The 17,589-nt window shown below is 39.6% G+C and overlaps 1 protein-coding gene across 2 annotated transcripts in view; it reads left to right on the top strand.

Annotated features, from left to right (window-relative positions):
- Positions 1 to 17,589, top strand: part of celsr3 (cadherin, EGF LAG seven-pass G-type receptor 3) — a 120,136-nt gene that overhangs the window by 26,013 nt on the left and 76,534 nt on the right. For both annotated transcript variants that reach the window (XM_013271144.3, XM_019350003.2), the window contains exon 3: positions 2,228 to 2,516. In XM_013271144.3, the coding sequence (XP_013126598.1) occupies positions 2,228 to 2,516 (289 nt within the window). The remainder of the gene's footprint in view (positions 1 to 2,227; positions 2,517 to 17,589) is intronic.

Here is a 17,589-nt window from a genome sequence, read left to right as displayed (position 1 = left end):
AGAGCAAGAAACTGAGGCTATAGTTTACATGGGCTCACCAAAAGTGGGCATTAGAAGACTGAAAAAATTGTGGTCTGGTCTGACGAGTCCCAATTTCTGTTGAAATATTTGGTGTAAACATGATCAAAACATGTTTTCATCCTGCCTTTCATCAGTGGTTCAGGCTGCTGGTGATAGTGTTTTTTTCCTTGGCACACTTCGGGACTCTCTGTACCAACCCAGCATCCTTTAAAGGCCTCGTCTGAGGGTTACTGACCATATCCATCCCTTTATGACCACAGTGTCCCCATCCTCTGATGGCTGTTTCCAGCAAGATAATGTTGATTGTCACAAAGCTCAAATCATCTCAAACTGGTTTCTTGAACATGACAGTGAGTTCACTGAACTCAAATAACCTCCACATTCACTTTATGGATGTGCAGCCGGCATTGCTGCCGGAACTGTGTGATGCTGTCATGTCGATATGGAGTAATATCTCTGAGGAATGTTTCCAGCACTTTGTTGAATCAATGCAATGAAGAAGACAGCTCTGATAGCAAAAAAGTACTAGCAATGTGTAACTAATAAAGTGGCCTGTGAGTATACATCTGAGCTTGTTGGATGTGAACTAGTAATAACACAGTACAGCTTCCTGTGGCACATCAGCCATGTGACTTTACAGAACAATGAGCAAATATGACCATTAAATGTTCTCATGCATGAAATCAGGAACACCTGGACAAGCACATCAGTTATGTAATGTTTACACAACCCAAGGGAATCTCGCAGTAAGAGAGAGATAGACAGAAGCAGAAGGAAGAAGGTGAATCCAGAAGAAGAAAAGATTTATAAAGCGGTGGTGAGGGCAGAGTGCCTTTGACCTTATCTTAACAGGCACTGTCACACAAACACACATGCAAACAGGATCTTAGCTCTTAAGAAGACACAATCTAGTGAATATATCTGGTCCACTGGCCTTAACAGCAAGCAAAAGCTGTAAATACACTATTTGGGAAAGTGACTGGTTATGCAATGAAACAGCCCACTGCTGTCACTGTGTCCAAGGAAGCATGCTAAATGACTGATAGCTGGGGGGGTTGACCTGTGAAAAGGTTACGATTGCTAGTATCAGGTAAATATTAATGTTGAAAGTAACTCCCCCCCCCCCCTCCCCCCCAAAGAAAACCCCAATGTGATAATAAAATTACATTGTTTAAAATGGAATCAATAAAAGCATTCCCATTTTAAATATGCATGTCTAACATTTCTGAAGATTACTATTTTGTAGCAATCAAATGATAACCTACACCAGTCAGAAGTGTGAAGCCACCTAACAAGTCAGTCATTGAGAAGTTGCATGATGCAGCTCTTTCCCCAAACTACAGGTATAGACTTTTATATCCAGCCTATACACCATAGCAGAATTCAGAAGCAGGTGGGTTTACCTTACCTGCCTGCACATTTAGTGCTTTGGTTCATGTGCCGGTTTGACAGTAAGTATAATATAGTAAATAAACTTTTGGGGGGGTTTTTTTGATGCTCCGACCAGTATGACTGTGACAGTGCCTTACAGTAACATGTTTATATAGCCATGAGCATGTTTTAGTATTAGCTAGCATGCTAGCATTCAAAACATTAGCATGCTAGCATGTTTCATTTCTCCTAAAAAAAGCATACATTTTTTTATTTCATATTATTATTTCTACCAGTAAAGGTTTTTAAAATACAACTTCAACCAGTAGCAGATACTGATGGTTGCTTAATTTGTTTTTATATAGCTTTTTCATTTTATGTATTTCCTCTTTTTCCCAAATGATACAAATTAAGTATAAGAAACTGTTTTGGCATCTTTCTTCACTTCATCATAACATGTTACAAATTCATTAAACTGTATCTATCTCCATCTATGTAATTGTTAAAAATGATACTTTTTAAAAGCTACTTTAATAATCATCAGGGAAATTTTTACTTAATTAACTTCTAGGTGCTGATAATATTTAATGTACTTTTAGTTTAGTTGGATTGTTATAGTGATGCTTTTACCTTGAAGATCTGAAGACTTTTTCCACCATTGCTGAAATAGATCACTGGAACACAAAAAGAAGAATGATTTCACCGCTTATAAATATTAAAATGTAACTTTATTATGTGTGATGAAAGAAACCCTGAGTGAGGACGCCTGAAAGTCTAAATTGAGAATATTCCTCACACTACACTGTATGTTATGTTTCCTCTGCTATTGCTCCAGGTTCTCCCGTTTGATGACAACGTGTGCTTGCGGGAGCCTTGCCAGAACTACATGAAGTGCATCTCAGTGCTGCGTTTCAACAGCTCTGCCCCCTTCATCTCCTCACCCTCCATCTTGTTCCGGCCCATCCACCCCATCGCAGGACTACGCTGCCGCTGCCCAGTGGGATTCACGGGTGATTACTGTGAGACAGAGATCAACCTGTGCTACTCCAACCCCTGTCTGAACGGAGGGGTGTGTGCCCGCAGAGAGGGAGGGTACACCTGTATCTGCCGCGAAGACTACACCGGTGAGTAGCGAGGGAGTGTGTGCGTGTGCTGTGTTTGAAAGCGTTTTGTGGAAAAGAGCAGGTGTAAAAGACTAAAATCAGGTTTTGTCTGACGAACAATGTGATATGTTCATACCGATGATAAACTGTGTGTTTCAAGAAACTGTAGAATAAACCAGGTTTATTATAAGGCTGAGTCATTTTTGCCTTGTCAGTTCAATTTAATAGAATTGATTTATATCTAACCAGCTTAGTCCTGATCACTCTTGTTGCCCACGTGCACCACACACTGTACTGTCGACAGGGTTTTGTTTTTTTTTTCAACTAATTGACATTTCCAGTGAGTCTGCTTTAATGAAGATGTGCTTGGAAAATGAGTGCAGGTCTTATTAGCAGTTCTTCTAGACCAAGCTTTGAGGGAAATCCTCAGAGGAAAGCTTTCATATGCTTGGTTATGATACAAAAACCAGACTGGGGCAGTGTGGCCCACATTATCTCAATGCTTAAAAAGAAGCACTTTCATCTGCTTAAAAGTGGAAAATTCTACTGCAAATTACTGTTTAGGGTTTGCATGTTCCCATTGTGCCTGCATAGATTTCCATGAGGTACTCCAAGTTTCCTCCCACACTCAAACTTGTTAGCAATGATTCTAAATTGTAAAATTTGGACCCTGTATTGGCTCGAGCTTCTAAGTTCTTAATGAAGTGGTGAAGAAATTGATGAATAAACAGTCTGTGTTAAGGAAAGTCAGCTATTTATGACTTTCTTATTACTGGATCTTCTTTAATTTTGAATTATGCGTGCAGTATTTCCTGTTTTATTTTGATAGTCTCTCGTCCTGTGTGCATAGAGTTCAGTTTTGCTTGCTCTGTCTTGTTAGTGAGTAATTAGTTACAGCTGTGTTCCCACCTGTGGTCCACCCTCTCGTTATCCTGTGTGTGTAGTTAAGTCTTCAGTTTTTCTCTGTTCTTCGATGTCTCATCACAGTTTGCTGTGTGTTTCCATGTGTTCAGTGGTGTCTGTCGTTTGTTCCTCATTCCAGGCTCCTAGTTTCTCATTTTTGGAGTTTTATACTATTGTATTTCTTTAGTGTCTAGTAGTTAAAGCTGCCCCTTTTAGTTACCCCTTTGTTTCCGAGTCCTGCCTTTGGACCCTACCTCTGGCTCCCACACAGCGCTGCCTTCTGGTGTGCAGCAAGGTACTATAGATGTGCAAAGATTCGCAGCTAGCTGTGAAATGAAGTAAATTCTCTGTTCTCCAATCGTCCAGAAGCATCTTCACAGCATCTTCTTCCTCTTTTTACTCTTGTTGCTCTCCCCCGAAACACATCTGGCCAATAAGCAAGCTCAATATTCTCACATGGTTTTTAGTGATGCATTTTGGTTCCACAGGGAAAAGCTACAAGTTTAGAAACTCGTCGACTGATCTTTTTGTTCAGTAGTATTCACAAAGTCACGGTGATCTTTCGAAAGTTTCAAACCTTCAAATGAAATGCTTTGGTTTTTAAAGTTGGGTCATTATGAATACACATAATAATACAATGATCATAATGCATATATATAATAAACAAGCTGTAATGATAGGCTGGAGGCAGCATTTGTGTGTTCAGATTGTTTTAGCTGCCTCTGTCATTGGTTTGAATGCAGTGGCCACAGATAAGAAGAGAGTTGTATTTTCAAAGGAAAAGAATGCAGTGGAGTGTGTCTTTGTGTGTTTGTCTACTTGTGTCTGATTCTAGCCTTTAATGCTGCGCTCTGAAAACTAAAACTGACTGTGTGCGTCTTTGTTCATGTCCCACACTGACTTCCGTTTTGATCTGTGCTGTTTTCACTCTTTTGTCATGTCGAGCTGAACAACATGAAAACACACACTCTGCCTCCTGGGAGAGCTTTCTCCTCCTCAGCCCTCTACCTGTTACTTAGTCTTTTGTACTCACACACACAAACACACACATATTCACATGCACACATGCACGCTAGCGCCACTGCCACGCTTACCGTTTTTTAATCTGTTGCCTTTTCATACACACTCTAACACACACACATACACATTCTTTCTTACCTTTCCAATACACCGGACTCATTTCAACACGACTCCGATTTCTCCCGTCCCTTCATACTGCTGCATTGCTACTGCTATTGAGTGGATGTGGGAGAGGGTAGAAGCTATGAATGTCAGCGTGTGTGTCTGGGGGATATTTCACATTGCCTTTTATTTCGAATCAAAAGAGAGCTGGGGGAGTGAAGCAACACTTTTCTTTCATGAGAGAGACAGAGTGTTTTCCGAACTCCCACCGAGGCAGACAGAAAAAAAAGAAAAAGAGATGAGCAGAGAGATAGGAAATGAGCAAAGGAGAAACGGAGGTAGAAAGAGACGTAGAGCGAGTGGGAGGGAGACAAAAAGTGGAGTATGATGAGAAAAGGGAAAGAGAGATGGAGGGAGGCAAGAAAGTTTAAGAAGTGAGGAGAAATTTGTAAAAGATGGATAAAAGGAACTTGAAGAAGAAGGAGAGGTATTAAAAGCGCAAGGAAGAGTAAAGATGTTTTTTATAGATCACTGGATTTCAGATGATACCAGAGAGAAATTGGTAATTGAAATGGAAATAGAAATTTCTGACAGTATGTGATCCATGCTTACAGCATCCACAGGAGCAGAAAACACATTTAAGTGAGGGAGCACAAGGTGGACAGAAAGAAATGACACAAAGTGTAAAAGATTGGATAGCAAAGAAGACAGCAGAGCTTAAAAGATGAAGGAAAAGAAGGAGGGGAGACGGCTATGGCAGCATAGTGAAAAATTAAGGAGATGGATGAGAATAACACGGACGAAGAGCTATAGGGGGAAAAAACGGAGAGGCATCTATGAGAGAGTGGGATAGAGCGGGGAAAGAGGGAGTGAAGGAAATCAGATGGATTCTGGGCAGTCATTGTTGTGCTTTTCCTGCGTAGGCGTCGGGTGTTACAGTGTCTCGACAATACCCCGGAGCTATTGGGAAGAGAAAAGAAGGAATACAACAACTAAACAGGGACGAATTGATTCCCAAACACTGAACTCTCCAGATATCTCCTGACTAAGTTTGTGCTGCTGCTCATTTTTCATTTTTCCATCATGCCATTATCTATCCCCCCATATGCTCTTTTGCAGCTTTGAATTGGGTTCCCTGAATATCTGTGGATTGCTCACACAGGCAGGAGGTAAGCCCGAGGTTTTGACCGAGTCGGAAAACTTTCTTTTTCCATTGAGGGAGAAACTCAAAAGATCTGAGTCAGGTGTGATCTCTGAAGCATTGTGCTGTTTCTTCAGGGTAGGTGGAGCACAGTATGCCCATCACAAAGAGCATAAGCCGCATCTTTGTCATGATTGAGCATCTTCACCTCCTTCACCAATGAGGCAAGGTTTTCATAGTACATGTAACCTCAGGCTAACCTTTCTCTAAACTCCACATTTAACCTCGGGATAAGTCATACTTGACACTTTAAAGGCGGGTTACCGCTGCTTTTTACCCAAGCTGAGTAGAAAGGTTCACACTACCTTTGTGGTGCCAACTCCAGATCTACAGCACTAAGAAAAGTAGTATGAAATACTGCATCAGCAGGGGTCATGTACTATTCAGCTGAGTACTGAATCCCCAGGGTTAGCCCGGGGTTTTAAATGAAACCGTGACACCCTATATGTTAAACCCAGTGGGTTAGAGTCAAGGATTAAAGAATTTTAGCTTAAAAACAGGATTTTGTTTGGACTTTGCTGATTGGCCTTTTTCACAGAGGATCTTCAGGTATATCTAATAAAAGTAGTGAATCTCCTGCACCAAAGTTTGTCCTGTAACACGACCCTTTCAACCCAGTTTTACCACCTGTTTTCTTTTCTTACATGTTAAAAATTCCTTGTGGAAAAGTATCAATGAACTTTCGTATATATTTATAGTCTCTTGTCCCAGTCTTGCCAATGCTACTTAGCTGCATGCACTACTCTGCCCCTCCCCCGAACACATGCATGGTGACCTCGAGGAAACAAACTAAAGGAGAAACCAGCACAATGACAAATTACTGCACAGTGCTGTAAAACACTGCATTGAAATTAAATAAAGGTCACACACCTTCTAACTACATAGAAAAACTTTCTCATTTCTTTCTTTTTTAATCAAATTTTTGGGGTTGACAAACAAATCTTTGCACGTCTATACCAATGCCTGCCAAGCCAAAGGAAGGGGAAACACTCACAGTTCAATTTCAGGTTTAGGCAAGATTTTTTAGCTGTCTGCCATCATTGTTTACAGTGGCCCTCAGAGTTCAAATCCATTGCAATTCAAGAAAACACCAGCAAACAGAAAAAAGCTGCAAAAACGCACAAAACACAATAAAAGTAGAATAAAAGATAACCAAACTGTTTTTGGGGAGCCAATAATGTGACGGAACAGCTGCAGAAGTAACAAGCTAATAGTAAACGGCTAATAGCAAGCAAATATGTATCTGTAGTATTACATGAATTGTGATGCTTTGTATCTTTTTCTCTCTCACACCACAGATGATCCATCTGTGCTTTTGCAGCGTTTATCTGTTTGGTGGTGAATCATTAACTGAGCCTTCTGAATACATTTGTGTTTTTAGAGAAGCGCCCCACATTTTTAACAACTAGCATTAGCATTTGAAATGCTAACCTCTGATTTATACCTCTCAAAACTAGGACCACATTTCCCATCAGCCTTCTGCAGATATCAAAGACCTTCTAATTTGAGCTTTAACAAACCTTTTGTGACCTGGGATCTGTGAACTTAAATAAAATGAGTTTAAAGTGGGAATAGAAAATTTTTCACCTAAATAGCAAATGGGTAAGCTTCTTTGTACCTGTTGTCCATTCAGATGTCTGTCTGGGGAATCCAACACATTTATGCTTTAAAATTCAAACTGCATGCTCCACAGACTGAATTGTGTGTGTCTGTTTTTCTATTTATTTATTTGTTGAATTACATTATTTCTTTTACCCTTTATAGTATTAAATGGTGCTCTTAAAAAAGATGACCGTCTGAGCATGAAGAGACGCAGGTGGTGGTGATAAAAAGTAGAAAAAATAGGGGCATTGCCACTAACTGAAGTAACTGAATGCTTTTTAAAGCTTTTACTTCTCTAATCACTTTTTCCAGGGTGACATAATATAGCAAGGAAATTATAGTTCTTACCTTTACTTGTACAAAAAACTCAGCTGAAGCTCTGTTTCTTTTCATAAAAAATATAATATTTCTTGCCTCGAGCATTCATTTCTTTGAAAAACATGCTAAGCTTACGGCGCTGACAGGGATGTGCAACAGTCATTAACCCTGAAAACAGGAAAAAGACCACAGCGGTATAAAGACAAGTTCCCGGTTCCCTTAAAGGCAGAGATAACAGCTGACTAAAAGAGCGGATATCTGATCCTCCTTACAAAGTGAAAGAAAAGACTCAGAAGCGATAAAGACAGATGCACATTATGCAGATTTAGTAAGATATACTACACCTCGGAGAGCTGGGAGATGCAAAGAGAAGAAGACAAAAAGAGAGAAATTGGCATGGCTGCAGACTAAATAAATTCGTGAAAAGATAAAATGGGGAGAGATAGCATACGTAGAAATTAAATCTCTTGGTTGTGGGGAAGCAGTTTGTATGTTAGATTGAGGAAATCTGAGAAACAGAAGAGGAGGGAAGTTGATGCGGTAGGCAGAGGAGAGATTAGTTTTGGGTGCGATAAAGAAGATATGCATGTTACACGGAGAAATTCAATCCAGCAGGCAGAGATGGAAACCAGAGCACACACTAAGAACAAATAGGCAATGTTTAAGCTTGTGAAGAATAATCTAAATGTATATGGAGGTTTTAGCTTTTTGTAAGGGGAGAAGGTTTAGAGAGAAAAAGAAATGGGATGAGGAGTGAGTGACTGAGAAAGAGTGGGTTGCAGCAAGACTGAAGTTCAGGCTGTGAGACTAAATTAGTTTGAATTAGGAAAGAGAGAGAAAAAAGAAAGGGAGAATGAAGAGGAAAGGAATTAGTTTGGGGAAAGAAATGAAGAGCTGAACATTTAATGCAGAAGAAGAGGGCAATGAAATTAATGTTTGTGAGACAAACTGGAAAGTATAGAGGATGTATAGAAGAGATATGAATTAAAGCAAATAATAAATATGGAACACCTCAAGCGAGAGAAAGAAAATTTAAGAAATGAAGTTGCAGACGAAGAGCAGACGTGCATGGTGCACATCTATCCTGCTGTATCATTGAAAGAAAATCAGTAATTCTCCTTAAATCACTTTGACAGAGTGCTTCATATGAAGAGAAATAATCCGTAATGTTGCACATTTTGAGGTTTAAGAACATTAACAGTGTGCATTAATTATCTTTGCTCATAGAGACCACTGTTCTAATTTGGTTTCTTGGTTATTATTGACACTTCTCATTATCTGCATCAAACTTAATTAACCACTTTTATACGCCGGTATAAATGCTGTTCCGATACTAGAGTTTCAAATTAAATAGGAAACTACTCATTACGTTATAAAAATCTTTTATAGCTGTATTTTTTTAAAACATGAAAATTAAAACAATATAAACATTTGCATCAATGATGGCACTGCTTTGGTTTTCTGATGTAGTGTAAGGTCGTCTGCCTTTGTTTCTCTCTAGTTATACATATTTCTCAGCTTCAAATTTAATATCACTTTTTAGACACCAAGATGGACATTTGTTGCTGTTTATGTGAACAGTTTCTATCCTCTGGGAAATAAATTTCAAACTGAAGGATGGCATGAGCACCAAAAACAGCTGTATGACTGGCCCCCTGAACAGCTGGCGTTCTACTGTCCTATATACCTGCTTACTGTATCACATATGCTGGGGGAGAAAGAGCCAAAAGAGGGTTTGCTGAAGAAGTGCTAATCTAACCAGAATGCAAACTAAATTAACAATACAGCTCACAAAAACAGTACACAAATTAAAATTTTATCAAAAGTCTGGTGTGAATTTTAAACCAACAATCTGTGTATTATTTTCTGAGGGGAACATTTAAGTGAAGCAGAAAAGATATTCACCTAACTCACTCTACTCCAAAAGACAGAAGAGACTCAAAGTTAGCACAGACGACTAAAAAGCAATCCAAATGAAAACTAAATTAGTTTTAGAAAGATAAGACGCGACGTCAGACCTGACAAGGAAAACGAATTAAGTGTCAAAGACGAGGAGCTTTAACGATAAGACAAAGACAATATTTGAGGAAAAAACTGATGAGAGGTTGTAAAAGGTGGAATTAAGATCATTTACCACAATGGGGAGCAAAAAAGACATGGTGCTGAGTATTTTATAGAAAGATGGAGTTAAGAGAAAGAATACATCTGATAAAGAGGAGTTTTGAAAAGTTTCTGGAGAGGGTTAAACTGGGAGAAGAGAGCTTTGAGTTTTGTGGGGAAGATAAAACCAGGCCGGATGGGTGAGAGTGCAGGAGAGGGAGATAATGGCATAAGATGGATTATTCAGAGAGTGACATGTGTTTTAGAGGTCATTAATAGAATAAAAGTGTGTGTGTGTGTGTGTGTGTAAGTCAGAGGTAACAAAGAATAAAGTGTTTGCCAGAGCAATAAGACCAATTGGTTTCAGGAAAGAGTACAGACAGCACGGGAGGAAATAGAGGAAATAGAAACATATAAATACATAACATAATAGAGTAGGTGTAATGGAAATATGTGCATTAAATGGGGAAAAAAACACACTGCAGGGGATGTGATATGTGGAGTCGACTAGGCTAAATGCATTAAACAGTGTGAGAGGAAGGAAAAAGGAGGCTAAATTAGTTTTAGGAAGATAAGTTGGGGGGCAGGAGGTAAGAGGAGGAAGTTCACATATCTTGGATCCTCTCTGGTTTTACACATGTATATAAATAGTTGGGATTTCTTCATGTACTCATAAATGCATGGTTGACAGCTGTAATTCAAAATCATGTTTGGTGATTCGGGCATTTGCTTTCTCTGTAAAGCGAGTGTGTATAGTGATGGTATTTTTAGGATCCTCTGAGTTTGTTGCCTGATCTGTTTGTACCATCAGTTTCTTTACATCACAGACCTTCACTTCAGTGGTCCATGCAAAAGTCTAGAAGCAATTATGTGGTTTAATGAATCAGTCTCACTATTGGGTACATGGATCATTTTCTACTTCACTACATAAAACTGATTTAGGTTCAAGCAAAATTTAATCTTGTATAAATCTTAGATTTTTGCAGGTTCTTTACCTCACAAAATAAAGTGCCTAAAACAATTTGTATCTCAAATATAGCTGCAGCTATAACATTTACTTTAATACATAAATAATGTTATATTAAAAATTGTGATCATTTGTCCAGTTGCTTTTGAGCCCTGGAAATTGGGGCTTATTAATAGAAATGACTGTAATTCTTAAACTGTTATGCAATACCATGTTAAAACCAATGAATTCATGCTGAAAGTCTGCACTTCACAATTTGATTGTTTCATTTAAAACATACTGTAGTAGTATAGCTATAAAAACGGAGGAAAAAAGAATAATTGTTCAAGTTCTACCTTACAGTACTACATTTATTTATATTTGGAAATGTATAATTTTATGAAACACAATTTATTGTGATAATTTGTCCATTTGCTTTTGAGCCCCTGGACAAATTAGCCACAGTGCTGCACCGTGTCGCCGGTGGTTAGCACTGTTGCCTCACAGCAAGAAGGTCGTGAGTTCAATCCCACCATCAGGTTGGGGGTCTTTCTGTGTGGAGTTTGCATGTTCTCTTTGGCTTCCTCCCACATTTCAAAGACATGCAGTTAGTGGGGATAGGTTAATTGAAAACTCTGAATTGCCCATAGGTGTCAATGTGAGTGCGATTGGTTGTCTGTGTCTGTGTGTTGGCCCTGCGACAGACTGGCGACCTGTCCAGGGTGTACCCCGCATCTCGCCCTAAGACAGCTGGGATAGACTCCAGCGACCCTGAAAAGGATAAGCAGCAGAGATTTATTTGAATTAATTAATGATCTTTTTGTTTTTCAGTCGTTACTCTCTCAGCTTCTGCTTTTTAAAAGTGTTTTAAAAGTGGATCCAAGAAATAAGGACTTAAAAAACTGATGTTACACAAAGCAGTCAAAATCACTCTATGCATCCCTAATAACTACTACATTCATTCATAAAATAACTAACGTGATGTACCGAACTCGTAACAAAAGTCACAGTTTCTGTTTACACAGTTATATTTTGATGGTTATTTAAACTCATTCAGACGAGGACGGGAGGGTGCAGAGTGGTAGGAATTATGTATGGCGCAATAAAATAGAGGAATAGAGAATGAAAAAGAGGGAGAACAGAAGAATAAGCAAGAAAAGCCTAGAGGCTGAAGAGAGAAGGTTAAAGAGAATCAAAAATCAATGTGGGAAGTGATTGTTATCAATGTCCGTCATCTGATCTCTTGAAAAAGGTAGAAACAGCGGGGCAAGAGAGAGTTGTGACAGAGATGGCAGCAGATGAAAGCAGAAATGGGAACACTGAAAAAGACCGAACGCGTAAAGGAAAGAGGGGGAGGAAACAAAAGAGGACAAATGCTCAAGAGTTAAAATTTTGTTTTAAAAAAAAGCTTTGAAAGGGAATACATGTGTATGGGAGGGAAATACAGCTCACAAGAAACAGAAATAAGTCAATACCAAGTAAATTAATAAACAATATCGGGCAGAGGAAGAGAAATACAAAAGCACAAAGAACAAAAAGTGCCTGAAGGAAGGAAAAAGGAGAAATTTAGAGACTGAGAGAGGAGGAGAGAAAATATGGGAGAGGGAGGAAGTGTAAAAAGTGCAAATCGAAGTTGTTAAGTAAGGAACAAACAAAATGTTTTCACAAATCAAACCAAATGTGTTGAATGGATGTTTTTTTGAAGGGCTGAGGACGAAATCCAGCCCAAAAATCAGTGTGTGTGGAGTTAAGTTCAAGAAATGAGCGCAGAAGACTGATTTTCATCTCAGCTTGAGGCTAACGGCTCGAGGCTACATTACAAGTGCTGCTGGTGGAGTTGAATTCTGGGTAATATAAGGACCAATTTTTCTTTTCTTTTCCTAAGAAGCGGACGATATCTCCCTCATCTATTGTGAGCCTGCAGTGTTAAATTGGTGGAGCACTCTTCTCAGCAGAGGCACGCGCTGCAGCGATATCACACAAACAAATCTTGAGCTGCATGACATGCGGTGAATAATCGAACAAATAAGACGTTATGATAAAGGCGTTCCTTTGGATGACACATCTCGGAAGAATGATGGACTATCAGCGGGCTGAAGTCACCTGATGATGTCATCCTGATTCCCATCCAAGCTTTGATTTCCAGTTTAAGGTCTCAGCAGCGTCGATTGACAGATATTGACTTACTTATTGATTTTTATTTAAGCTGTAGCTTTAACCTACACCCTTTCTGTTTGCCATATGAGTTGTTTTTTTTACAATGGTTTAATTTCTTGTGATATAAATGAACCTAATAAAGATAAAGATTTTAGAATTTCTTCTTTCAGACCCCACAAATAAGGGTGGGACCTGAAAAATAATATGCTCGGTAATATAGGCTGGAGCCCGTACTTCCATCAGTGAGTCAGATTAGAGGGTTTAGGTTTGGCCCCTTTTATCAAGTTTAAAACTGTAATAATAGTCTTTCAGTTTTGTGTCTCTGTGCAGTGCGAAGCTTTCTATATGTGGTGTTGTTTTCTTTTTTTCTCTCATGGCAGCTACATGACCTTTTGTCAGTTTATTCCAAGTAAACAGATCATGATAAAATCCATTACTTCTTATTCATGAAAACAGTTTTTTTTTCTAATAATCCATCCCTATTGAGTTATTATTTAGAATACAGCTTGTAAGATAATTCATAAATAGTATCAGCATAATGGAAGCTATCGCTGTTTAATATCAGATTCATGCAAAACACCTGAAATTGGATCATATATTTTACTAAATGAGGAATTTTTCCTGTGGGTTGTACACTATAGGTAAATAAACACCAAAAATAAAGGAGCACAAGCAAGACCTACAGAGGTGATACAACAGGAAGAAGAAGGGGGAGGCAACTGGGAGCGCGCTGGCCTCGAGGGATGCACCATGTGTTGAGGTGGAGGAGGAGGGTTATGGGGTGGGCGATTGGGCGGAGCGAACTAAGATACCTGCGGTGGTTGAAGAATACTGGCTTTGATGAATAAAACATCTGAATGAATGAAGGGGTGGTGTGAATGCATTAAGCCTGGCGTACGGGGGGAGAGGAAAAAAGAAGATGGTATAAGATGAAGGGAGGAAGGAGAAAGGAAGAGCAAAGCGTGGGGCGTTTTATATATAGAGATATAAGGTGGAAGTTAGAGAAAGGAAGGAAGAAACAAAGGGCGAGGAGAGGATGCAGGGAGGGGAGGAAACAACGAGGTGAATGAAAATAGTGCCCGGTCTCAAACAACAAAGGGAGCATGGAAGCTCAGACAGAAGTTTTCAGACTTGAATATTTTTTTCTCTCAATTGTTTTGAGCTGGTTTGTTTGTGAGTAAATGGCAGAAATGGACGTTTAAAAAATACAATAAGATATAAAAAAGTGCGGCTATTTAGAAGATAAAATAGAAAAATGGGCCTAACTATCAAAAGTGAAATTACACATTGTGCAAAAGGATCCTAATAAAACGCATCCCTGTGATTCCAACTTCTAAAATATGAAGATTTGCTGCGTTTCTCCGATTCATTTCATTGTACATGTAATTTTCAATCTTTTACTTTGACCTCTGTTTTCTTGTCATGTTATTAATTTTAAAAAAAGAAGAAGAAAGACTTGCACCCCCGTTTAGACTGCTGTTCAGTGCAGCTGCAGCAGGTTGGCGTGCATTACCTTCTTAAAATGTATATAACAAAGCAGGAAATGCACTTGTTACTTTTTAGCAGTGGGATATTTTCATGATGCAGAGTTTTGTCTGTGTGTGATTCTTTGTTTGGCTGCGTGTATGTATTAAGGTAGCAGCGTCTTATTTGTGTGGGCGTGTGCATTTCCATTCTTGTCTGCTCATTAAAAACCATCTGTCCATGTTCGCAAAGTGTTTGCGGGGAATTTTAAGTGCTATCTTGCTATCGGACACCCACGTTTTTAGCAATCGCTTGACCTTTGTGTCTTTGTGTGAGTTAAAACGCAGAGCCAAATGAGGAATTACAAACTCTCTGTCCTACCTTCTGAGTGTGCGTGTGTGGGTGTGTGTGTGTGTGTGTGTGGGTGTGTGTGTGTGTCTTACCGCTGCTGATCAGCGTAAGTGCTTTTGTCAAGTGGACGCCTTCACCGTCTGGGCAAAAGACCATTGTTGAGTCAGTCTGAGATCACATCTGCTCTGCTTTACTTCTTGTAATTCCAGTATGTTTGTGTGTGTGTGTGTCTCTGTCTCTGTGTGTGTGTGTGTGTGTGTGTGTGTGTGTGTGTGTGTGTGTTATTTTTGGTACTGTAAAAATGTACCCAAAGGTTGTTTTTATGTTTCTTGTCAGTCTTCCGTCATCAGTTTACTTTCAGTCAGTCAGCTTGGTGTGCATAACAAATCGGCATGTGCATGCGCCTGTGTTGTGTTTGTGTGTGTGTGTTTGCAGGTGTCTGTAAGTCTCACTGCCTGCATAATTCATGAGTATTAATGTCTATTTATTTATTTTAATATTAATGAGAGGGTCTGTACGGGTGAGTGGCTGCAACAGACAAAAGCAGGGAAATGGTGCTGCGTTAGTGAGTGTGTGTTGTGTTGTGTGTCTGTGGGGTGTCTCAGTTTAATTGGTTCCCTGTTGTGTGCGCTTACATTGAAGTATACGTTTAACGTGAAATCGGAGAGAGGATGAGAGAAGCCTAAACAAGGACAGACACGTGATAATTTGAATGTCCTTGGGCTGTTGTAAGATGGGCTGGGTGTTTGACTGGGCATCTCACTCTGTGTGTGTGTGTGTGTGTGTGTGTGTGTGTGTGTGTGTGTGTTTGTGTGTCCATCCTCAGGCTGATTTGATAGTGTGTGAGAGAGTATGTTTGTCAGCCAAAACCAGCAGATATCGGCTGCCTGGTGGCACATGGGGGAAGGTGTTGTGGGAAAACGGGTTGGATAAAATGAAAAAGATGTTAAAATGACTGATAGGGAAGTTATCGTTTGGATTTGAAGTCAAGGCGGAAAAGAGCATGCAGTGGAGGACTAATGGCAGGGGAGGGGTGACATATTGAGCAATTTATATCACTAATTCTTATGCGAGCTTAAAATGCTTCATCACTGTTCCTTTCAGTTTATGTGGTGTGCGTCACACGTAGTCAGTATCAGCGTGTATCGAGTCTGACTGCATGTGCTTTTACAGCTTCTCCTGTCTTTGTGTCTCTGACTGGCAGTGCATTTGTGTGTGTGGTCATGACTCACCCTCAAATGCCTGTGTGTTTGTGCGTGATGTGTGTCAGATATTATTTGTGTCTGCTGAAAGGTGAGGATGTTTATTGACTTACACACGCATGATTTATTGTTGTTGTGTTTTTAGTTGTGTGTGTGCGATACTGTTAAGATGTGAGAAGTCTGCCAGTGGGTACGCTGGCACAAACTAAAAGCAGTGCAAACATAGTGCCAACAGAGACAGTTACACGATAAAACCCGACAGCCTCGAGGGCAGGAGCGATGATCCATGTGTGTTTGCATGTTTGTGTGTGCGTGTGTGTGTGTGACACAGAGAAAAAGAGAATCGAAGAAAGGACATGAAATTGAGTGTGTGTGTTTATGTCTTAAAAATTATGAATTGAATTTATTATTTATATGTTTGGTTATGTGTTTTGTTTATTTGGTATCTTCCTGGGGTTGTCTGCGTGTGTGTTTGCGTGTGTGTGTGTGTGTGTGTGTGTGTGTGTGTGTGTTTGAAGCCATCCGCAGGTTCTACAGTGGGTCCTCAAGGAGCCATCTATCTTAAGGCTAGTTTCAAACCCTGTCTGCTCTGGTGATATGGAGGCCACTGGGTGTGGGTGTTTTTTGTGTGCAGCTGCTAAATGTCAGACAATGTGTGTGTCCAAATATGCTCCAGGAAAGGTGAAAGCCTGAAAGAGAGAGCGTATTCCTTCATACCTTTTTATGTGGTTGATTGAATATGTGCCTGTGTGTGTGTGTGTGTGCTGTGTGGGTGTTTATGCCTCTTGAGACACTCTAGACTGGAGCTTCTTTGACTGGCAGCCAAATCTGTTTATTCTCGTCTGCAGATTTGCTCATGTTGTTTTTGTTATTCAGCATCTAAGTCAACAGAAAAATCCCCCCCGCCCTCCCTCAACCCCATTTTCTAGCATAAATTCCAAATGTTATACAGAGTCTTATTGTTGACAGGTGAAATCTTGCAGCAGTAATTTTGTTGTTTTTTTAAAAAATACATGCAGTTTGTGTTTGTTTGAGTGATGGTAAACGTTAGTTCCTGCGCAACAGTTACTCTTACTACTGCTTCTCAGGAATCAGCACCCTGCCGTTCCCATCGGCTAATCAGGGAATAATTTACATCGAAAGCGCTTGATGAATGTGGTTGAATGGTTGATAGGAAAGGAAATCTGCCACTGCCACTTAAACCTTTAACATGGGAAAAAGACCTGTTGCTTTACAGGTAATTTTCCTGACCCTCAGGAAAATTACCTGAGGGTCTCCTGTAGAGAGACATTTCTCAGGCGACATAACGTATGTAAGTCCTGTGCTGAGGGTAATGAACCTGCACAAACCAGCAGCAGTGAGCGTGAAAGCTATGTTTCTCTGATTCATTTCACTGTCGATCATATATGATGATGATCAGAGTTTGATGTACAATGTTATCCTAATTTAAATTTTATGCCCTTTAAGTATTTATTATTGCCTGTGCTCCTTTGCAGAATTAAAATCTGAGGGTTCCTAAAACAGGAACTCAATGCTTGAAGGAGCTTCATGTCATTTATTTTTTCTAAACTCATTCTTCAGAGACCATTTTTATTTCAGTTTCTTTGCCTTTATTCTTTTAATATCCCCAATATTTCTTTTGGATTCAAGTCAGGTTACATACTTGGACAGGCAATATTTTTTTCTTCCTTAAGAAACTCTTGTGTGACTTTGGCAGTGTGCTTTGGA

This window comes from Oreochromis niloticus, linkage group LG20, assembly GCF_001858045.2.
Source record: "Oreochromis niloticus isolate F11D_XX linkage group LG20, O_niloticus_UMD_NMBU, whole genome shotgun sequence".
Classification (NCBI taxonomy): domain Eukaryota; kingdom Metazoa; phylum Chordata; class Actinopteri; order Cichliformes; family Cichlidae; genus Oreochromis; species Oreochromis niloticus.
Note: the sequence above shows the minus strand (reverse complement) of the source record. Positions and strands in the feature narration are given on the sequence as shown.